The 24,854-nt window shown below is 39.5% G+C and overlaps 1 protein-coding gene across 5 annotated transcripts in view; it reads left to right on the forward strand.

Annotated features, from left to right (window-relative positions):
* KLF12 (KLF transcription factor 12) overlaps nucleotides 1–24,854 on the forward strand; it is a 235,166-nt gene that overhangs the window by 123,203 nt on the left and 87,109 nt on the right. For all 5 annotated transcript variants that reach the window (XM_058835439.1, XM_058835447.1, XM_058835473.1 and 2 more), the window contains one exon: nucleotides 20,833–21,376. In XM_058835439.1, coding sequence (XP_058691422.1) covers nucleotides 20,833–21,376 — 544 coding nt within the window. The remainder of the gene's footprint in view (nucleotides 1–20,832; nucleotides 21,377–24,854) is intronic.

The raw sequence follows: 24,854 nt of genomic DNA on the forward strand, positions 1-24,854 counted from the left end.
GTAATTATCCTGTGACTAAGAGCACTGCTGCAGTGGAAATTTGTGTTCAAGAGACCATGGAAGGGTGTGCCATAAGCCTGGTCAGTCCTTGAGCTAATGCCAGATTCTGAGTTGAGAGGCTAAGGGGGAGGAGGGCAATAAATCTTGACAATGCACAGCACTGCTTGAAGAGCACATGCACTGTAGTTCCAAATAAAGATGCAGCATCTCACTGCCATCAGTGTGGGTTTGGAAGGTAGCTGCAGTGCCATTTCTGGCCCATGATGACATCGGGTAGGTCTCCTGGCCCTGGTCCCAAGCAGCCTGTGGTGAGGCTGTCAAGGGCTTTGTGGGGAGCATGATTTTGGAGAGGTGCTTCAGCTGAGTGTATGTAAATGTTGTTCAGTCATTTTTTTTTCCAATTTTTGCTCATTTATTCCAGGTTTTGATAGAACTTGGAAGTATTATTTTGTGATGTGACTTGACTTCAATTTCAAGTAGCTCACAAGGGAGGGGTCCTAGCTTTCTCCCTTGTTGTCATTGTTGACACCTTGCATGCCTTCATTGCATCCTCAGTTTCCCTTCAAGGAGGGGAAAGGTGATCCTTATTGACTATAAACAGACTTCTGGAGATCTCCTGGCAAGTAGTCCCATATTCCCAGGGCTTGATGTGTGGCTGGAAAATGATAGTGAGCTGTACTGCACACAGCCACCTTTGGCCATAAGATCTTCTGATCTCTCCAGAGCGGTCTTTTGACATGACTCTACCAGGAGAGGTGTTCATTGTCCTGCCATCAGCCCCTTGCATGAAAGAGGTTTTCTGTGCAGTGAATGTACCAGCACTGTGTGGCTGGGATAAAAGCGGTGATTCATCACCCAAAAATAAGTGCTGTGCTGATTATAGCTGCCAAATTCTCAGTCATCAGTTTCTTCCCCGTTAAGCATTTGCCACCTCTCTGACTGTGGGATAATCAGATGGAGTGCAGTGAGAGTTAACCATTGATGAAGTCAGTCATTGCTGGACTGAGTGGTGGTCTTGTAGCTGCCCCAAGGCTTTTAGGACATGTGAGGCCAGGTCTGCAGTCCTCCCCTTATTTTTGGTAGTAATCTTGGTAGTTTAAGCAAGCAAAAAGCTACAGCTTATTGCTTTTGGAGAAGTTACATTTAGTTGCTATTAATGGAAATTAAATTTGTTTTTCATGTTTGCAGTCTTCTTCATTGGAAATTCCATAAGGTGGACCAATACATTGACTTCAGCGCCAAAATGAACTTGGTTGCAGGCACCTATGCAATTAACCACACAAGTGTATTTTCTTTCAATTTGTTTCATATCTATAGTAACAGTATGTAAATCACAAATTTTATCAGGCTACATTGTGGCTTCAGTAATATAAACTCTTTTATATAAATAATACTTTAATTTTCAGTAGTTTTATGATACACTGTGAAACAGAAAAGACAGCAATTCACATGTGCCCTGCTCATTCTCTCTAATCGCCTATGTATTTTTAGTTTTCCTTTTCAAAGATGTCTCCATCATGAATGCAAATAAGGAACCGTACTCCATTTTGTCAAATTAATTCATTACTGTAGAGATATTTTTATTGTGGTGGTCACTTTAGAGTTTTTCGTTGAGAATAAACTGAAACACTTCGCTGGTTTCTGATATTAAAAATGCTTCATAACTGTAGTTCTCTTGATTGCCCTAAAGGTGTTAATACCCTTCCTGGGAAAGCCAAGCTGAAGTTAAAACTCGGGATTCTGAACATCCTTCAAGTCCAATGCCTTCAAAAAGCCTATAAATGGTGCCTCATTTCAAGAAGAAGAAAATAAGTCTTTCTGAAGCATCCTGTCGTCAATTCTGTTTTAGTTTGGATGAATAACATTGAGCTATTTGTGCTCCCTACTGTGCTTTTAATATTCTTACTGCAGCTTCATTCTGACCCATGTGTACCTTTGGCCACTAGTTAATCTGGACAAAATGAAAGGGATGTTGGCAGGTGGAGGAAATCAGGTTTTCCCAATGAGATTGTCCTTTTATAGAGATCCTTTGCTTCCCTTCTTCATTACCTACCCACCTGTAGCTTGAGGTCTACAGTTAAGAGTTAGAAAGGGGCTGATTATGCAGCGAACATGAAATCTTGCTTATTCTTTGGAATGATCTATTTAGGGTGAGAGATCTCTTTTTTCACCATACAGTTGGAATATTAGAAAAATGACCAAGGGATGTGTTTTCTTACCTTAGTTTTAGCCCATTTCAATGCATGGATATAAACTGGACCTGTTTAATAAGGGGAAGGTTTTTTAGGTGGAGGCCCAGATCTCATTCTTTGGGGAGACAGCAGCCCCCCTGCTCGGCCCAGGAGCTTTCTGGCCTCTCCTGGCTTTACTGATTATAGGCAAAGATTACTTTCCCATAGCTCACCTCTGAACAATTACATTGCAGACATTGAAATGCAGGATCAGGGAATATTAGCCTGCCAAGCTTGTTTGTGGTATACCATTAAGATGGCAGTTCCTAGTGGATTCCTTAAAATGTTCAAAGTACACTCTCCCCAGGTATTCATACTTAAGTCTAACACACGTTATTGTAATAATAAAATCAATTTGACACATTCCTTTCACCATTAGTAAATTTTCTGGATTTATCTTGTGTAATGCAGGTTATTGGTTTATTGACTTAAGTTGTAGTGTTTATTGAGTTTATTTGGTTAACTTAAAGTGAACTAAAACCCAGCTCTTAAAACTCACAGCAAGATTCCAAGAGGCGTGTTGACCCATGAATATCATAAGTAGAGCAATATTTGATAACGAAGTGCCTCTCAAATTTTTGTAGGCTCTACTTACCTGTTAAGGAAGGAGGTTTGTCTGGATTAATTGAATAGTAGTAACATACCAGAAAGACCATGTTATGATAATTTAAACAGATAATATATTCTTGGGTTTAAGCCATTTTATTCTACGTTTGTTTTTTTTAAATTTAATTTGCATATATCCTTTTGCTTGAGGAATGGAGTTCAGTGATTGTTGTGGTTTTGAGATCACCTTGTCCAGAGATCTCTTTCCCTGTTTGTACATTGAACACTCCTCTATAGGGCAAATGCAAGACCAGGAATTTTAAAAGGAGGGCTTGATTTTCCTGATTCTCTTTCTTAGATTCTCCAGTTTTGAGCTAGATGAACTAAATGAGTTGATCTATACAAATTTCTCTCTGTTTTGTGTACTTTTTAATTTTTTTTTTAATTCTCCCTCAGTTTTCACAGTCTCTGTGTCATTACGGAAAATGTATATTCAAGGAAAATTAGTGGCATACTTCTTACTATTTATGTATAATGGATTTGACTTTTCTGACAGGTCTGAAATATTGAAGGCAAGAGCCAGAAACATCTGTTCCCCAGGAGGATTTGACTGCTCGTTTGAGTATAGCCTGACTAGTTCCTTTACTGGACAAAGCTAATCTGTAAGGGAAATACCGGGAAAAACACATTATTCGCAACCTTTCATGCAGGAGAGGCCTATTGAACTCAACGTGAACTTAATGATACCTTTCCAAGCACTGCCAGTTACTGTATTTGTTGCTTTTGTTGTACACAATTGCTACTACGAGTGCTGCATTATCATCCTAAGACTTGTTTTGGTATCTTGAAAGATTTATAAAGTAAACTGATTTTCCAGAGGTAACTGGTTTAGCCATACAGTGATAAACATATCCCTGCATGGTAGTATCTGTTACTTTAGGATGTAAGGAAGATGGGATTTGAAATATCGTAATTGTGGTGTCTAATCAATATTTCTAAGATCAGATGTGTTAATACTGTTCTGTATAAAGTAGTCTTTGGAGACGGGTAGGATGAAGGCAAAGCATGAATTAAGTTTTGCCCAGCTTCTCCTTTTCTTAGGTTTACATCTTATGTAATACTATAAAAAGATTGGTTGTTTTGTCTTACTGCCATTCCTAAGTCTTTCACTCTTAGGCACATCATGACCAGCATTTTGAGAGAGCACTGGTGCCTGAAGCAGGATACAGTCTGCAAACTCTGGCCTAAACAAATGTCCTTTCTCTTCTGAGATCCTCAGTATGAATAAATAACCTGAGATTTCCCTCAATAAATTTACACATTAGATTTTTTGAGGTTTTTTGGCAGGCAGCCGGCCCTACTATTTTAGCTATCATCTCTGTTGGGATGTATTTTTAATAGAGTGGATTGGTTGGTAAGCTGGCTTTTTTGGACATTTGGAAAGCACTTCCCTCAGAACAGGAGTCATTATTTGCTTCAGCAGCAGCGCTGGTCACTCTAAGCAAAGTGTGTGTCCCACAGGACTGGTAACTGAGCTGATTCACCATCTAATGTTATGCTGAACGCATTATACATCATAAAATGAAATTAGCTTCCTTTAATCTACAAGTATATCAGCTTTGTTGTATTCCTTCATGTAGCGTAGTCACTGTAGTAAAGTCTTTGGGCTCGTACAGCTGGCTTTGTAAAGACCAAATGAAGACCTGTCAGTATGATAAAGAACTTCCTATGAATTTAAGAAAGTGTAGTATCTATGACGGATAGTAAAATAAAACTGTTATTTTCATTTTCTATGAGAAGCTAACATTTTAAAAGGGAGAAAAAAGGGAGAAAAGGGGCAAAAAATGGTGATCAATCTTGTAATTAGATTCCAGGATAATAAAGCTATTGATTATATCCTATGCAGGCACTGGATTAGTTAGTAGTTAAAGGGCTGTCTAAGCTGTAAATTCACTGGGTTTGAAGTTGAACATTGTTCAGAAATGCTTAGTGCACTTGAGGAGTAGTCCCTTGCGTATAAAAAGTTCTTGTTACCATGAAATGTCATAAAGTACTTCATCTATCTGTGAAGACCACCTCAGTTTATATGAACTGTGAGCCCTTCTATTAAAGTCTCATATTAAAGTCTCTCGTAAAATAAAATCTTTTCACAACACTGTTGTTAAATGGTGCCCATGTCAACTAGCCATGTGGGCACCTAATCATAGGCAAGCGTTAATATTTTCTTCTAATTCCCTACACAGCAAAATAAATGGGTGTTTAGCCTGATCTGTTCCTGAAGTGGACCGTCAACAAGGGTTTCAGTGACAGAATTCAAAAGTGAAATCCTTAAATCTTCTGTTTGACTACAAAAATTTGGAGGAATGTCTTTGTTTTTAGTAATAATGTATTACATTTCTTAAGGCCTAAAATCGTGTTTATGTGTTTGTGGATCCCTTAAAGACAGAGCATCTCAGTGCTGCGTGCCTCTAATCAGGACTAGGAAGAGAGGTGATGTGTGTCTCTCCCATTGAGGGTATCTGACCTGGTGGATGAAATATTAAAATTTCCACTGCTGTGACTCAGACTCTGCTTTAGATGTCCTGAAACCCCATATTTTAAAGTACAGAAATAGCAGGTAATGTTCCTGCTCTCTTTTTTACTAGGAAGCATGGGTCACTTAACCACTAATTATGTGAAAGACCTAGGTTAAGTTTGCACCAGTGCTTGAAGGGATTCAAGTCTGTCTCCCACTCCATGCAAGGAGAGCTCTATTTATGAGGCTTTTTGCAGTTTATGAGGTGCAGTTATGAGGCTGTTGTTCTGAGATGGGATCTTCTGATACATCCTCTTCAAACTGGTCTGCTTTACAGAGTCTGAGATTTACAAGACAGCAGTGAGAGAGAGAAAGAGAATATTTTGATCAGAGTTTACTTGCTAGGCAAATTTTCAAGAATTGTTCTCAGCAGGATTTTTCTCTTAACTGGCTGTCTATTACCAGAGAGGTAATTCATGATATCTTGATTCTGTGAAAGACAGATGATTTTAGCATCTAATTCCTGCTGTGTGCTACTCACAGTCTATCCACATGCCACAATTTAGCATGTAAGCCAGAGGCTGCTGACAGCTGTGCTAGAGGAAAACACGCTTACTCCACCTCACACACTGCTTACAAAATACACTTCACTGATTTCATCCAGTGATTATCTAAATAAATGTAGAATCAGAACTCCAGACTCTCTCCTCAGTGTCATCATTTTCCTATAAAATGCAAAGTGAAGGTTGGTGTGAGACTCTGTTTTCCCAAGTGAACTTTCCTTTTTCCAGAGGGACTTCACTGCTGAAGTTCAGTGGCAGGTGGTGAGGGTGCTGGGTGGTTTAGCCCAGCACCAGCTGGATGGGCAGTGAGGTGTTCTGCTGCCTTGGGAAACCACTTTCCTGCTGGATAAGCTAGGGTTTTTATTCAGTGTGATAGGGTTTTTTCTATTGGGGATTTTTTTTGTTGTTGTTGTTGTTTCCTTCTTACAGAATTAATCTGAAGCAAGTAACTCTCTCTAGCATGTGATTACTGAGGGTGTATGAAACACTTCCTTCACATCAGAATTTTCCATACCTGCTTCAGTCTTTCTTGGGAAAATTGGTCTGTTCACAGTTGGTAGACCTGCTGTTCTTCGCTGGTGCATCTGTTACTGTGAAGTTTGAAGTTATTTGGGAAGTACACAGAAGATGAGCTTTTTGCTGTGGCCAAAATATCTGTACAGATGGGCCATAGCTGCCAACTTTACTCCTGTAGTGTACTGCAAGTCATGGAGTAGACAGGGTGTTGAAGCAGCAAGGAGAGTACTGCAAAATGGTATTACATATACTATCAGAGCATGATTTTCATTTATTTAAATCACTGTGCCTCTAGAAAACCAGTATGGTGGGGTGGGGAGTGGTTGGCTCTGTATCAACTATTTCTGTGTTGTGGAATAACATTTAGACTTGATCCAGAGGGGGGCTACAAAACTGAGCAGTAGACTGGAACAACACTCTTATGAAGAAAGGCTGAGAGAGGAGTTGCTCACTCTGGAGAAGAAAAATACCAGGAGAAGCTCCAGGGAGATCATATTGCAGCCTTTCAGTATTTAAACAGGGCTTACAAGAAAGATGAATAAAGGCCTATGGCAACAGCACAAGGGACAATGATTTTAAGCTGAAAGTGCCTAGAGTTAGACTGAACATAAGGAAGAGATATAAGTTTTATGATGAGGTTGGTGAGACTCAAGAATCAATTGCTCAGAAAAGCTGTGTATTTCCCATCCTTGGAAATGTTTAAGGCCGGGTTGGATGGGGCTTTGAACAACCTGGTGCAGTGCAAGATGTACTTGCCCACAGCAGGCAGGTTGACTGGATGGTTTTTCAAGGTCCATTTTCCAACCCAAGCTTTCCTGCTATTCCCTTCATTTGTGTTGTGAGTAGTGTGCAGGGCAGTAGAGGTGAAATAGAGCAAAGTGAGGAGTGTCCAGGCATTCTGAAGGAGGAGCCTGAGCTAATCAGCAGAGTCACACTGTGGCCCACAAGCAGCCCCACAGAGGAACCATGGCCCTGTCTGTGCAGGTGTTGCTCTGTGTCAGAATCTGTCTTCTCTCTTACTTGAAAGCAGAAGTCTTGAACTTCTGAAGCAAAGTTATGAGATGGCAAGCCACTTATGAAACACCTGCACTTTACAGCTTTTAGTTTTCTCCTGTTATATTTTCATGCCTGTAACATGCAATTACATATATACTGAAGCTACACATACTCTTTGAAATTTAGTGGTAAAAGAGCCCCTAAACCAAAGTGTGAATTCCCCTGTTTAATTTGTAACATATTAGGAGCTGTCAGTACTAATTAGCACTGTAAAATAGTTTAAGCATAAGACTCACATGTCAACAAGAGTAATAGTGACTGTGTCTAAGAAGAAGCAGAATTTTGAGTATGCCTATTCAGAGATGTATTTGGTGTTGTATCCATTTGGCTGGGCATGAGTGGAAAAAGAGAGTGATTGAATTTATAGTTTCTTTTTGGGTTACCTCATGCACCTTTCCCAAAGTAAATGAGCACACTGGGTTTGCAAGTCTTCCTACTGAATCAGAGCAGCAAGACGGCGCACATGTAGGGATCAATTCTTGCACTTTTTTGTTCTCCTCAAACAGTCAGGAGTAGTATTTGGAAATGCTTGGTACCTTTGGATCCTCGTAAACTTTGACTATTGAGAAGGTTGAATCCGTGTGTGTATGCATCTGAAAATGCAGCAGTGAGTTCTCAGAGCTGATGGACACACACAGTTAAGCACCTTCCTTTTTTGACTGCAACAATAATTTCTACTCAAATATGGGTTGTGATATCAATGATGTGGCAAAACATCAGCTCTGTAACAACTACCAGATGTCATGTCCTGTTCAGTCCAACATGGGGAAGTGTGACAGTGCTTACCCTGATGTCATTGTTGTGATGTTACACAACATCACCTTGCAGGCATTTATGTCTATATTTTAAAATGAAATTAAGAATTACAGATTTTTTTTGTTTTTTACCAACACAAAGCAAAATAAGGTGTTTATTTTTCCTTCTGTCCCTCTGTGTACTTGCAAGAGGTGCTTGTGTGCATCTTTTACTGGGTTTGCATAGATAGGTAATTGCACAACTGCCAGCATTGTCAACTTGTGCCCTCAGGATTACTGTGATCTGCCCTAGTCACTGTTGTTTTTCCCCATGAGGGTGACAGAGCCTGTCCCTGAGCTCAGTGCCATCCTCCACACTCCAGGAGGTCTCAGGTGGCACCATGTGCCTGGATATCTGCGTTCAGCATAAATCATTTTGCTTAGTGAAGGAGCAAAGAGTAAACTTTGTACAGAATGTTGTTTTGTTAACAAAGAAAAGGGGTGAGGAAGAGGCAACGAAAGAGTATTTAGGTCAACCAAAAACTTCTGGGAATTGATTTCAAATGTGCTAGCTTGTTATAATCAGTAAAGAAATAACAAAAAGCTCAGAAAATAGCTTGTGTCTGGTTGCCCCTGTCACCATGGGTAGCATATAAGGAGTTTTCTTTAAGTTAAAATGTATATCTCTGAGGGGGTCTCAAGAGCATTGTTTTGCCTACAGTTTGGTTTTAGGTGTCTAATGTGGCATTTTATATGTATTACTTGCCAAACCCAATAGTTTTGTTTCTAACAGAATTTAATTTTAGTTATAGTTGTATATTCTGAAGTTGATCTAAGCTTAGGAAATGAAAAGTTATTAGGAAGCTATTACAAATACTTTCTTTGAAAGTTGATGTTTCTTCCATTTAAAAGCAATTAGTTCTTCAGAACAAACTTGGAGTGATGTCATCCATAACTAAAAACATGGTGATCATCGTTTTGTATTAACTCTGGTCTGAGAAAAACTGGTAAATACCCAGTTTTGTCTGATGTGCAGTAATATCACTGTAATATTGTTGGCTATTAAAAAATAATCAGTTTGAGTTCATTTTAGTTCAGTTGCTAACATGTTTATTGTTTTAAGATTAAAAGTATAATGAAATATTGAGTGTGTACAGTTGTCTCAGATTTCAGACGTGAGCCTCTCAAATAATGAAAGTTGTTATAGATACACACTGCAGGCTTTAGAGCAGGAGAAGTACTATGAATAATGATGCTTTGATTTATGCCATTTTTATTCAGCACTTAAAAGTCAGAAAGAATAAAATAATTTAGAGAGGATTTCATAGTTAGAATGCATTTAATTTCTATATTGAGTATTACAGTGTTTTCACTCTACTGTTACAACTCTAAATTTGATATTGTAGTGTGGGAAAAAGTCGTGAGATTCTTCCCTATATTTCCCCTTCTGTAAAGTGGAAGTGTAGTCTATGTTATCCACATCTAAAGGAGATTTCTGAAGACTAATAATCCTTCAGTAATCAGTAGGTGATTGTTATTGTCATAAACAAGGAAATCTTCATGGTCAGTTCCAGAGTATTGCATTAAGTGGTCTGTACTGGAATGTTTGTCTGCTGGTCCATGTGTGGTGTCAGTGGGTTGTCATGTCATAATCCATATGCTGTTCTAGTTAGTCTTTAACTCTAAACTTTACATAAAGACTCACAGTAGGTGCTCAGAGAGGGCTTGATTTTTATTCTTGGTCTTTTCTTCTGTAACAATACATACTGTGATGCACCAGGACAGTGAATTGTCTCCAAATCCATTCCACAGGCATTAGGAATTAATTTTCCAAATATACATTTTCATAGTTTATATGACTATTCGCTTTAAGGGTAAAAAGGCAGAAATAGCCATCCCAATTCTACCTTCCTAGAAGCCATGCTAAAGGACCATTGGAGAACCTAAGCGATGAAGCAGTCTGCCTTTGGGCAGCACTGGGAGGAGGCTGTCTGTGCTAGTTTTGCTCAGAGCCTTTGTGGGCCATTACTGCAATATGTATTTCTTGTTTCATTTTTTGTGGACGAGTGTCACAGAGGGACAGGATGTTTCACCAGTCGGTTTCTGGGATGTCTGCTGACAGCAGAGGAAGGGTGAACCTCAGAAGTTCCAGGTCCCAGGCAGTGGTGGGACATTTTGCTTAACTGGGCACAAGCCCTTTTGCGTGGTCACTCCAAGCTTGACCCACCTCCTCTTCTCCAGGCTGGGAAGCTCTCCCTGACATCTAGCCAACCCCTGCAGCCTTTCCAGCCAGCCCCACACCCAGAGGGATGAGCACCATCTCCTTCTCACCCTCATCTTCATCTTGTAGGCCTCCCTGTTGTATCTGAGGTGACATCAGGTGACTTAATGCTTTGTTTAGGATTTAAGGTGCCTGATTTCTTTAATTCTAGCCTATGTTATTCTTTTCATAAATTTGGCTCTTTTTCCTTCCTTGAGGTCAGCTCCATGTCCTCCTCCGTGCTGCATGCTCCCAGAGGAAGGGCAGCAATGGGAAGCAGGAAAGGATTTCAAGAGGGTTAATGAGGCAGACTGCTTTTACCCAGGTCAATGAGCTTGGAGCAGGGCTACCCACACCTGGAGGCTGAGAGGTTTTGGATATACAAACTCAGGCCATACTCCCTCACTACCAGTGAACAGTACCAGCCATGTTTGTTCTAGTAGGACCAACAGTAAGTGTGAGGCACAGACCACAGAAAGTGTTAGTTTTAGTAAAACTTGATTTAAATGCTTTCTCTCTGGAATGAACACATTTTTTTAAAGCCACTGAAAGGGTTAATTTCAGTCAGACCTAACTATACCTGTCTCTGTGCCATCTATTTAATTTACTGAAGAAATGTCAAAACTGAGCATCTGGGAGGTCAGAAGAATAAAATTAATTTAAACTTCAGCTTAAAGTATAGTAGACAAAAGGAGGTTAATTTGGGAAAATTAATTCTTCTGGTGGAAATTAAGATGAACAAAGACAAGGGAGGAAAGACATGGAGAAGCTCAGTTGCAGAGTATGGATATGTCTTGGTTTTAAAAGACAGGTATCTGCTAAGGAAGGCAGGAGCCTCCCTTGAAATAGAAAATGTAAACCCCCTCCCTTTGAATTATTATAATTTTGAAATTAAGGGGCTCTCACACAATGATATGGGAGTAGGAATTACAGTTCTTTACTAGTATGTATAAATTAAAAAACAACAACAACAACAACTTAATAGGAGAATTAAAATAAAATGCAGTAGTGTGAAAAACACTGACAGAATACAACCTGAGACCCTGTTGGTCAGGGTGTTGGAGCAGTCTGATTAAGTGATGGCTGCAGTCCTCCTGGAGTGACAGATGTGGCTCTGTTGAAGCAATGATCCCATAGAAGGGGATCATTGCTTTCCTTTGAAGGTCCAGTGGTGTAGATGGGTCTGGCCTTCCTCTGGGAATGCAGTAGAGAAAAGCTGCCTGTGGTGTTCCAAGTCTCAGATTATATCCAGGTAGGAATGCTTGGCTTCTCCCTGGCTGGAGGATCTCACAATGGGATGATGTAATTTTATCAGTCATGCAGTGAGACTCAATTAACAGAAGTTAACCCCCTGGAGGGAGGATGGGTCGAGGAAGAGATAAAGAACACTGCCACACCTGATTTTAACAGCTGGTAATAGAATACATATTTTTAGTTACATCTTGCATTGCAACCCAAGACAGCTAACACACTAGATGTGAATTTCAGGCATGGCACCTCTGTCACCACCACCTACATGTCCAGTAGGTGTACAGGTACTGAAGCAGTTAATGGAGACCTTCATACCTCAGAGCAAGACTGAGTAATGAGGAGTAATTGAAAAGAAGTACTGCCTAGTCTTTTGTGCCTTTTCCACATCAGCTCTATTTACCAGGTGCACAGAGTTCTCTTGCAGTATCTGGCATTGCTTGCCCAAGGAGGAATGACTTGGAACTGTAAGACCTGTTTCTGAGTGCTGTGCTCAAAGACTGGTTTGGTCATGGCTGAGTTTTGCCTGCAACTTGGTAACAGCTTGTAGGTGGTTAAAGGGTATAAATAATAGTTTCATGCATTACTTGTCATAGTTCTTTTTGCTAATGTATTTATGAATATTTCAGAGAAATATGCAGGGTAAGAAAATGTCTATCAAAATTTGTCATCAAAATTTTAACTTAAAAAATTGTTGGCTGCAAATTTTTCTTCAGGCTTTCATTGTTTTCAGTGAAAGTTGCCTTATGTGGACACATTTGTCCACATAACAATGACACAATGCTTTTATGTTAGTTTGAAAAAAACCCGGAATATAATTTGAATATGTTCATCTAGAAATGTAAATGATGCTGAGTACTTTTTATAAAAGTTATTTTCACTAAGCCTGATAATTTGGTGAACCTCTCTATCAGCAGTTCTGCTTGGTGGAAAGTTCTTGACATGTGTTCCATGCCAGACAAAGTAACTAATCTAGAGTGACAAAAGAAAATTCACTTGAAAATCCCAGTGTATGTCTAATAGAATTTTTCTTATTATTTTTAATGTAAACATCAAGGACTCAAATTTATTAATTCAAGGTTTTGGATAAACAGAATTGTAAAATTCTGATACATGATGAGGCTAGAGAAAAGCAAATGACATCAAAATTAGGAAATAATCCCAAAAACATGGGGGGAAGCGTTAGAAGGGGAGCTGCTAGGTGATTGTATGAATTCTTGTTGTCTAGAATTTTATAAACTTAACTTTTTTTAAATCCCCCAAAATTGAACTGGGATAATTGGATCTTTTTTCCCAGTATTTTACCTTCCCTTTAATAATTATTTGTGAATCTGCCATTTATTCAGAAATTACTTTCACATCTAAAATGGATCAGTACAAGGAATACAGATATATTACCAATATTCTTTTTATGCTTAAGTAATAATCCAAGCACTACACCTTTGTTAGACTTGTTTCTCTTCAAGAGTTGTGTCATAGCAATGAGCATAAATTCGTTTCTTTCAAAGGGTTCTTCTTTTGACAGAACATTCTAGTAACGCTGCTCAAATATAAATAAAACATCTAAGCTCAACACCTAGTGTTCTGAATGTGTTCATGATTTAAGAAACAAGGGAGTAGGTTTTGTTGCTTATAAAAAATATCACAGCAGACCCATGTAGAATTGGAGGTACTGAAAATTTGTCCTCATTTTCAAGATACGTATCTTTTTTTACATTTAACATACTAGATAGTACAGGGGCTGATTAGTTTGTTTGGTGTAGAAATCTGTAATCACTGGTTTTTCTTTCTGTGGTGTTACAGAAATCCTTTGGTAAACCTGTCAGTTTTGGGACAGAAGAGCTGGATGCCAAGTAACGTTAATGCTTACTCTGTTTTTGTAAATGTATTATTTAAAAACAAGTAATTTCATATTAGATGTATTTGTGCTTACTGTTAAACATGTTTAAAAATTAATGCTGTTTGCATAGGGATCTCCTTTCATTTTGAGGCATGTTTCCCCAGTCCTAATTTGAGCTGTTACTAAAGGTTGCAGCACATGGTACTTTTTTAACGTTGATGTAGTTGTGGAATAACATCATAGTGTGACAGATCAGAAAAAGTTAGAAGATAGTGTTGACAGTCTTGGAGCTTGAATTCTGCTTGTATATTTATGAATGGTTGATTTGCATTTGGTCTCCCAATTTCTTAGTTAATTTTCTTTATTTTGGGGCATCTTCTGTAGATTCTATGCATTTAGCACCACTGCTAACAAAGCCACCTGAGCCTCATAAGGTGTGCTAGGGGAGTTTATTTTGCCTCTTCAGACTCACAAAGAGAATTGAAATACTATTTTTAGGCCTTGAGGGTTGGAAACATCCACTTTGAAATCAAACTTCCAAGTGTTATGCAGAGATAATGATACATTAAGTGAATCATGAGTATTTTAAAGTGGGTATCTAGGTCTCTCTTGTTGAATCGATTCCAATTTGGTTAAATGCATTTTCATTGAGCCTTTTTTTATTTTAATTATTCCTGGACTCTACCCTCTGTCTTTCTCAGCACCAGTTGCTGCTTTTTATAAAAGCTTCAATGTGAGTTGTCGTGACAGTCTGAATCAACCTTACTTGGGGGTGCTGTCTCTTTTCTTCCCTGGAGCACAAATTTAACCTTGACCCTGAGCAACTGCTTGTTGAAAACTGACAGTAAGACACATTTTTAATTTGTGCTTCCAGAAAGGAAGCAGAAAGATACAGTTGTCTTGCATATTGCCCTCTTCTTCAGCATGACCTCCTGTGTTTTTCCAATGCATCCAAGCTTAGAAGTTCTGTGAGCTTGGGAAAGCTTACAGCAGCAGCTTTGAGCAAAAAGGCAGAAATGCCTGTTCACTTGGTGCTTTAGCATGTGGAAAGAAAATTTTAAGTATTTTGTTCAGTTTCAGTTTTCAGCTTTGTACATGTTTGTCCTTTTGCCTTTATACAGCTGTCTGTTGCCACTGTACTGGTGCACCCTTCATGTATAGATTAATAATAATAGCTTCATCTCAAATTGAGCATAGTTGAGTCTTGGATGTGTCATCTTTTCAGAGGGGTAGCAGAGTGTTTCAAGTAGGGGTTGTTTTTTTGCAGGCTGTATTGCCTCTTTTTCTGAGAGTATTTTTTTTCTTTGCTTAAAGTGGGTATTTTCAGGTAGAACTGAATATTGTAAAGGTAATTTCTCGTGCTGGGAAGGGGTTTTAGAAAACATATCTTCCTGTAACTTTAAAGAGCGTTCACTCCTAGATTAGCAAAATAAGCCCTAAAAAGACTCTGAATAAAGTGCTGGGTACTTCAGTTATAACTTACAGGCAGCTGCTTACGCAAGCTAGCTGCAGCCTTTTGTGCTCAGCAAATACCCACTTGGGGTAGGGCAGGACAAAACCTGACATAGGCAGATAGGTCTCATGGCCAGCACCTACAGACCTACAGTTTCAGGGGCATGAACTTTCTACCCTAGCACAAGAAAGAGAAGGAAAATATTCCATTTTAATTTTAAAAGCAAACTGTGTGCAAAAGATGAGCACACAAATGTTCTAAATGTTCTAAACCCAATCCACCTGCTCATCTTATGGCATTAGAGTTGTAAGCACATCTGTGTGCTATGCAAAAGCAAAATTACTCCTTCTAGAGCAAGTGGGTTTTGTAATTTAAAATGTATTGGTTTTCATTTACTGTGAAGTGTTAGAAAATCTGTGACCTTCACAGTATTTCTGGTTATTAAGGTTTCACCCCCCAGGCATGATGACCAGAGCTGAAAGCTGCTCTAGCCAGCCACAAGTCCTGCACTGCCTGCTTGGGAGAGGCTGCATGCCTGCACTACCCAGCCTTGGTGTTCCAGTGTTGCAGTGGCAATGATGTGGTTAAAATTGTGGGTAGCTTTTCAGATGGAGTGTATTTTTTGTATCTCAGTCTTCTTTAACACTGACAAAACAAAATCATCTTGTCTAAAATTGCTCCTGCCAGAGCAGAATGGGGTGGGACAGCATGATGAAAACCAAGAAGGGGTTTTGTGTGATTTGACTGAAGAGTTAAATGCTTGGCAATTTATTTTTTAAGTTCCTGTCCTCAAAGCTAGCTTATTTTATAAACGCTAAATTTAGTCCGTTCTGTTTCCGTCATCAAGGACAGCTTTTTTGGTATGCTTTCTTACAAAATGTTTGACCTTGGGAGATTGCTGCCAGAAAGGAAGACACTTCAAAAGCTGACAGCTGATTGTTGGAGGTTTGTAAACTGTGTTGTGTGGTCTCAGTAGTAGTCCACAAAGGCATAAAGACTCACTGTGGCTTAGTACCCTGTGAAGCTGGTGAACTGCAAGGTGTCAGGATGAGTTGCTAACAACAAAATTATCTTTGCTTTTACTCTGGTTTTAACCTCAGCTGTGTGCAAACTGTGAGCTCTTCATGGCTTCTTTAGGATGGGAGACAATGCTGATACACAGAGGAGTTGCCATGAGTAGAGTAAGCGTGGAGTCAAAAGAGGCTGCTCCAAAATTTCCTCACAAGTAAGTTAAGAGGTGGAATTCGGGGGGCTGGAAAGAGGATGAAGAGCTGTGCAGGACAGGATGGCTGCCCAGCAGATAGGATGTTATCAGCCACATTGTCACCATGTTTCACTCTGGATATTGTGGCTGGTTGCGAGGTAGACTGGTTGTTTTTCCATAATGGTCTGGGAATAAGGAGTAAGGAATGCTTTTTTATTCAGCCAAAAAAAGCTTTGTGACTAGGGAAATCATATATTATGTTCCTGGTGGTATTTATTAATGACAAGCTACTCAAACAGAACACTGCAGAGAATACTGGTGTACAGCTTTAAAAGGGCAGGCACAAAAAGCATGAGCCAAGAGCATTGATTAATAGATTCTGCAGCTTTATTAAAAAGCCTTTTCTAACAGGGAACCTTCCTTACCTGCCTTCCAGTTCTGGCTCAGCCTGGATTTGGGTGGATGGTGAACAGCATAAGGATGCAGCAGCAATGTTGCAGAGACATGCACTGCTGAGATTTGCTTCCGAGTCCCAGCTGGTGGCAGGGCTGAATCTCTCCCATTCCATTGTACCAATGGGCTGAGCAGTGAGATGAGGAAACCCTCTTCATGTTGTATTTCCATGGTCTGGGCTGGCGTCCAGGGCAGCCCACTGAATTACAGGGACCTTAGGATGAACCTTTTCAAAGCCACCAAGTGTTCTGAAGGCTGCCAAACTCTTAGCAACAGCGTTTAGACTCCTAAAACCAAAATGAAATTTGCAAAACCAACACAGACACTTTTTGGAGCCGGACAGGAAAAGCCTGCTTCAGATGCCCAAACTAGCAATCCTCTGAGCCCACACCACCGCAAGAAGCCCAGTTCACTAGATGAGAATGGAACTAGAGAGACAGAAGAAATTAACACACAACTATTTGTTGTCAGAATGGCTGAAGGTACACTGAATATTGCAGCCACAGCTTTATTATCATCTCAGTTAGACAATATATATCTCCATTATATAAAACTAACAACACTTATTGTCTAGGGAAATGAACAGTTATTTCTCAGTTAATAACATGAGTGGGAGATGCTAAGAAATAGTGTTCTGAGGATTCAGCCATTCCTTTTGGCTTCCTTGCTGCTCTTCTTCCCTTAGTTCCTCATTCTGGAATAGCTGTCATCATTGGGAAAAGTTTACTTATACCATCCATTTTCAGAAAATAATGATAAATTTAATGTTCAAAGTTTTGATTCACATACCGATTAAATAGAATTTTGGCAGCTTAGATAAAATCTGAGGTCATGGGGAAACATCTATATACCACTTGTAGCTCACTGTTAGGGAGTGTGAGTTGTTTGGGTAGATCTCTTTGTTTACCACCAGCAGAAGAAAATATAGCACTTGCTTACAATTTTTATCTTAAATATGAGACATACAAACCTGTTTTGATAAGGATCCTGCTGTCTTTAATAATGTCAGCTGACATTAGTCACATCCTGAATTTACCAGAGGAATATCATCCTTAGTCTCAAAGTTTTGTCAGGGAAAGGCAGCTATGGAAGGGCATACCAATTGTCATCCTCTTTGGAGAAATTCATGAAGGGATTGTAAAGATTCAAGCTTACTTTCTTACTTTCACTACTTTCACTTTCTTTACTACTTTCACTACTGAAGACTGAAATAATAATATTAACTATTATATTATTATATTATCAATGTAATATCAACTGTGTAGTACACAGAGACTGTGTGGCTCCTTCAGCAGATCTGGACAAGAAGAGAGTACTTAGGGAAGGATATATGGAATGTAAGGAATGTACAAACAAAAGAAAATGTAGAAGAGCTGTTAAAAGAGAAAGTGATTTCTTTGATAGTCTGAAGTTACATGTTACTTTTTTTCTGAATTCCCAAAGGAGTACGTGTAATTACTGTAGTGAAACAAAGGCCTGTTCTTAGCACAACCTAGAAAAATCTGTGAGTTGTGACCTGTGCTTTGTCTCAAAGACCATTAACTCTATCCATGGAACAAATACTTTGGGTGGTATCAGCTACAGGAGGATTTGGGGGTTCTTTACTCTTGTTGTGAGGGACCTAGTGCTGCTTGCTGCAAAGGCAGGTGGGACTTAGGAGTAGATGCACTCAGTGCACTCAGTTTGGCGATAGATTGCTTTTGAGGTCTGTGTGGATCCCTTGTGTCCAGTCCCTTGTGGCAGTGGGTCAACCTGATAACTGCCTCTGGCACCCAGGGAAAACCTGTAAGTAAGGCAATGTAGGACTTCTTGTGTGGTGGATTTATCTATACTGTGGAAAGAGCTGGCGATTCATGCTGTTTCTAGATGACACTTGTGTGGCCACATGCATGAGGGGATCCCTCATCTCTCTTGCACAAGCTGATGTATTTATCCCTCTTCTCTCAAACATTTAAGGTAGGGGATGCTGCCTTTGGCCTTATGAGGGTTCAGGTGTAACCTGTGCAGGGTGTCCCTCTCCACTTTGCCTTTGCTCTGGTACTCTGGTGCTCTGTCTTGTCAGTTCAGCAGAACCAGTCTGTCTGCCCATGTGCATATAGATGAGACTTGTCAAGATTTGACAGATTAACTTCTTGGGCCACATATGTTTATGGTTTTGTCTTTATGATGGCATGGTGGGGGTTCTCATTATGCACAAGAGCCAGAATAAGGTGTTTCAGAGGATGTTACCAGGAATCATCACCTGGTAATTATGGGCAGGTTTGCCTTCTTGAATGAAGAGTTTTACATAGTCTTGTCACTCATAGCTGGTTATGTGCTTTGAAAAGTAACCTGTTCTTCACTTTGTGTTCTTTTCAGCAGAATTTCCCATTGTCTTTATAAAAAGGGATATTTTACTTTTTTTATTTGTATTACAACAGAATAGCAGGTCCAGGGTCCAGGTGAATCCATTATTTAGATGGTGGTCCCTTTATTTTAAATTGATTTGTGTATGAATAAAGGAAGAGAATATTCCAGAGATGTTCCTGCTTTGGGGGGAAATGTCAGATCCAAGAACCAATCGAAATCAGCTGAATAGATGAGAACTACTAGAACATCTCATCTTTCAGCATGCCAGGAATAATATCCAGTTAGGCCCTTATTACTGCAGTTTTCAATATAACTGTATTTTTCTTTTTCAGTAGAATTTGATTCTCTGTTGAAGCTTGACTCTGACTCAAAACAAGGAGGGCTTTCTTTGGAAATATTTAATGTAGTTGATTATAAAAACCCCAAAGGGAATTCGTAGCTTGATTGATTGTTAGTTTATTGACAGTAGATGCATTAAATATTTCTAGCTTAAATATTTCTGACTTAGTATTTTTAGATACTTAGTAAATACTATAATCTAGAGATCAAGTTAATGCTTTTAGAGCTGCTTATATCTGTATAGGGAGTAATGTTTTGGGTCAAGTGAGGTTTGAAGGAGCAGTGTTTTGTGTTGAGGTTGGGGTTTGGTACTACACTGTGTGAGTGCCTGTCTGTAGAGAAGCTTTGCTGCAGTGCAGTGCCATGGAGTTCCTTAGCTAAGGAGCTGAGAGCTGTGCTTTGTCTTACAACCAGGTTATCGATGGGTATTTCCATCCTTGCTCTGCCTGGTAGAAATGACTTGAAAAAACTTTTAAAGACTGGTTATTAATGATGTACTGTCAAAATGGAAAGATATATCACATTAACGTCTGTAGTGATCTGTCTTTGGTCTAGCATTAGTCAAAAATTCTGTAAACCTCTTTGATGATGGAACTAAGGGAAAACTATAAAAATAGCAGATGGCACCATTCTAGAATAAATTTAGTCCAACCAGCTTTGAAAGAATTAATTTAAAGCATAAAATTATTTTGTGAAGTCAGGAAAATGGTTCTCAATTAGTATGAAAATAATAACAATGGGGAAGGCTATCTAATGGGCTAGTTCAGAATAATGAATAGCTGTAATCATTGCGCGCTCTGACGGCAATCATGCAAATGTGTGGCTCTGTACTGACATGTAAGTTCATTATCAGTGACCATTCAGAGTGCAAAAGTCAAACACAGAACTTAAGGACTGAGGGTGGTACAAGGCACCACCTTCTGAAAAGTGTTGTGGACAAAACTTCAAAGATCACTGTAAAGAGCAAACGAGTACTAAGGCTTGTCCTTTTAAAGCAGACGTGACAGAAAGAAGCAGCCAGGTTTGCCTAGTCTAGAAAGTAGACGAGTGGAGAGAAATTACAGTCTTTGAGCATGCAGAAAGTTGTTTGAGGAATGGTGGAAACCATTTTTTCTTCATGTCTGAGTGATGATGACACAAGAGAGTAATGCTGTACTTTAAAATTAGACATTGAAGGAAAATGTTCTGTCAATATAAATAGTTGTTACTGCTGAAGATACTAAATTTTTTGTCTTTGGTGACTTTGCATAGTGCAAGAACCAGGATGATTTTGTACTGTTAATCGTAACACTTTCTAAGAAATGGGAGTAGAATTTTTCTTTCTTTTTAAGATAAATTCTGTTCAAACAGAACATATCTGTGCTTTCTAGCACAGTTTGTACTAACATTATGAGCTGACCCAAGAAGAAGAGGAAATAAGTGCTTTGGCTTTCACAATCAAGCTGTGTGGTGTGCATTAGCACCTGGGTGTGCAAATCATCTTTAACCACATGTGTAACTATGTCCCTTTGTTCTTCCTCAACAGTCTCCAAACGTCCACAACTACCCAGATATGGATGCTGTACCCTTATTACTAAACAACATGAAGGCCGACCCCACGGAGGATTCATTATCTACAGACCATTTCCAAACACAGACTGAACCAGTGGACTTGTCAATAAACAAAGCCAGGTCATCCCCTACAGCAGCTTCATCTTCTCCAGTCTCCATGACAGCATCAGCCTCCTCCCCTTCTTCTACTTCTACTTCTTCTTCTTCTAGTCGGCCAGCTTCATCCCCCACAGTAATAACATCAGTCTCCTCAGCAGCGTCTGTACCGTCAGTATTAACTCCAGGTCCTCTTGTGGCCTCTGCATCTGGTGTTGGAGGCCAGCAGTTTTTGCACATTATCCACCCAGTACCACCTTCAAGTCCCATGAACTTGCAGTCCAACAAAATGAGTCACGTGCACCGTATCCCCGTGGTGGTACAGTCGGTACCTGTAGTCTATACAGCTGTGAGATCACCTGGGAATATGAACAACACTATAGTAGTACCACTGTTGGAGGATGGGAGAAGCCATGTCAAAGGTAAGGTGGAGCCAGTTTTGTGCAGCTGTGGCGTCTCTGAAACTGGTCTTGTATGAGAAAAACTTAATAACGATTATAAAGTTGTACGTTTCCATACTTACTGTGTTGTTGCTGAAAAGACATACAACTTACAGGACTGGGAGGAACCTTTAAAAGTCTTATGCCAGATGATCTTTAAAGTAAATAAGTTTTTAAATGAAGACTGAGTTCAGCAGTGGTGTTAGATGCTCGAACAACTTGTGGCAGGTTTCGTCCTGAGCCAAATAAATCCTCCCCAGAAGCTGAAGAAGTAAGACAGTGAAAAAAATGTCAGTGTATGACATTTATGACAATATATAAAACATCATAGATGAACATGGAAAACTCACCAGTTGTTTCAGAATTAGCAAGGAGAGGAATGTCAGAGGGATTGTTCCCCAGAAAGGAAGAAGCAATCATCAGGCTCTAGGAATGTGTGAAGGGAAGGCTTGCAGACCAAAAAAGCATTAGGACATGCAGAGAAGTAGGTTTATGAAGTTTAAGGAGTGGCAGTGTAATACTTTGAATTAGGTTTCTTCTTCCAAATTAAACAGCAGAAGGGAAGGAAGCCACCCAGAGTGTTTATGTTGGGAATGAGTTTTGCAGACACAGGACGTGAGAGGCGCATGGAGGTGTGAAGGAAGGAAGAGGTGCATGTCAGAAGGATGGATACACTCTTGAGATGTCCAAAGATCACAGGAAGGGGAGCTGGAAAGCAAGAAGGAGTGAGAGAGAATCCAGCAGTTACTGAGGGAGCAAAAACTTTTTAGAGATAGTGACATAATGGGTGGAGGAAGGAAAGAAAAAACCAATGTGCCCAGAAATTTTGAAAGCACAGCTTTGTAAAGGGGGAATTCGTGACAGAGATGGGAATATGAGGAAAGGAATGAGATTCTCATTTCAAGGCTCATTGCATATGAGTGAATAAAATACGGTAATTTTGCCCTGAAATGATGTATTGCTTAAGGCAGAAAGGGAGGATATCGACATAAGATAACCTTACTCTGGGGCTTATGATACTGCAGGACATTTAGTCTTATCTCTTGTGTTTCTAATTGCATAGTGAACAGGTCCCAACAGCTTGTTTCTCACCTCTCATGTCTGTTTTTCATAAACTGGCAACTGTATGTTACTGTAGAGGACTGCAGTGATGGGTCATTCAGATGTTTAGGGGCATGCTGTTGTCTATTAGTCTATGATTCTCCTGCTGTTCCCTCGCTATCCAAATGGGAACTGTGCCCTCTCAATAGGCTTGGACATAGGAAATAAACTCACTGTTGATCTGAGACTAGTTTTAAGCCTCAAAATGATGGTTTAAGTTTTATTACATTTCATACAGTGATGTCATTTTAGCCCTTTGTGCCTTTATGTCAAGAAATTACGAATAAAACCAGAACTTTGTACTATGTAATCAAGGAAAAAAGCCCCATACAAACAGAAAAAGGAAAGTTTTAGTCTATATTTTGATCTGGAGCTTTAGGGTGCACCTAACTGTGAGCTCATCAAGAAATTTTCCTGTTTGTTTTCTTTTCAAAGGTGCTGGTTGGCTGTGGTAGTAGCCTCTATAGGAAGCACCTCCTGATCTTGTAAAACTGGAACTTCACTACCCCAGTTTCACCAACAAAATTCCAGAATTTAATATACTGTAGGGATTTCAGCCCATGAACTCCATGCCTTCTGGCCTGCCCTGACAATATGGCCTTTGTGCTCTAATTGGCAGAGGTCATTAGCCATTAGCCCCTGCATCATCTATTAATGCACAGTTAAAGAAAAAGAAGGGGTTGACAGTTCTTCAATTTATTTTTTTCTCATGAGTTGTACTCATTTTGTTGTCCTTAATTCTTTAGATTGAAAAGTTCAGGTTAATTTAAATAAGTAAAATAAAAATGAATCAGGCAACAATCTGCTCTAGATAGTAATCTTTTATCAGCTTTTGCTAGAGTGTTTTCCATTATTTAATGCAAAACAATATAAATAATTAAATGCAGTGATATCACATAAATTAACCAATTAAATTATTTTCATATGTGCGCAGACTAAATTCCCTTCAATGATCAGGTCTTGTGCTGATAACAAAAAATAGATGTACACGCATCCTAACAGGACATTCTTGTCAAATTTAATTAGTTCCTAATTCTCTACCAGCTGATGGACAAATGCAGGTTTGGAGTCATCTAGAGTCACAGCTTTCAACTTCAACATGAACGCTGATAATTTTCAGAAACAGAATAATAAGCACACTGAAACAGCTGATCCTCAGAAAGCATCAGCAGCATAATCCCTGTGTTATTCCTGCGTTGCTAATTCAGAGACCACATTGACGATCCAGGAGTGCTAGTTGAGAAGCATTTAAAGTTATGTTTTACATTAACCTTTATCTAAGCCCTTTTCACACAATTGAGGCTAAGGCACTTTCCTGAAAAGAGATATTTTTAATGCAAAAATTAATGAAAATTACATCAGACCTGAGTTCAGACCTCTCCTGTTTTTCTAGGTTTCAGGTGCTGAGGGGAACAAATACAAGAAACAGTATTTGTACTGTAAATAGAGAAAAACTTTTTCCTTGTTTTCCCAATTTTATTTTTTTTCATGCTGAATTTTCCTCTTCCTTACAGGTTTGACTAGAACTATTTAATTTCTAGGTTTTTTGCAAAACTTTCTCAGGCTATGACCATCCCTCTAATACTGTCTCCAGGTGTTTTGTTCAGGTGGCTTTCTGCTTCACCTGATGCTCCCCAGTCCTCCTTTTTCTCTCACTCTCTCAGATTTTCCTGGTGGCTGCTTTTTTATGCAGCTCAAGCAAATAGTTCTGTCTTCATGTTCTGTTTGAATTCTCTCTTCCCTCCAGCACAGGAAATGGCTACCTTGTCTTCTGTTTCCCTTCTTTTTCGGTTTCTCTATTTCTTCTAGTCCTTATCTTGCTGATTGCTTTTTGAGTGTCACTTTCAGCAGCTCTGCTTTGTCTTCCCCTCCTTTTCTGTTAATATTTCTAACCTATGCTGTCATCTCCTCCTCCACCTCTGTGCATCCTTCTCCATGGTGTCATTCATCACAGCGTTCTTTGTCTCACCATCCTTCAGAAGAGTCTCAGATCTCCTTTTCTGCCTCCCTGTTTGCTGTTTATTTCTTCTGTCTATCGTGCCTCCTCTCTCCCTTCTTTTTTTATTTTGCTTGCAAGGTTTCTTTTTGTTTCGAAGATGTGTAGCCCTTGTATATACAAGATGGCAGCAGCATCCCATCAGGTCCTGTGCCACGTGCTACACCCCAAGGCAGGCGGTGGGAGATGGGGCTGTCACACTGCAAAAGCACCCTTATGTCAGAGTGGTGTGCTTTTGTAGGATAAAAATCTACTCTAAACCAAAACCTGCATTTTAAGGAAGTTATTAACTGTGCTTAATTAGAAGGTAATCAGCAAACAGTTTCCAGTGTTGGTGATACAGCACTTACCATTTACAAATCT

The sequence above is a fragment of the Poecile atricapillus genome, chromosome 1 (genome assembly GCF_030490865.1).
Source record: "Poecile atricapillus isolate bPoeAtr1 chromosome 1, bPoeAtr1.hap1, whole genome shotgun sequence".
Taxonomy (NCBI): Eukaryota; Metazoa; Chordata; class Aves; order Passeriformes; family Paridae; genus Poecile; species Poecile atricapillus.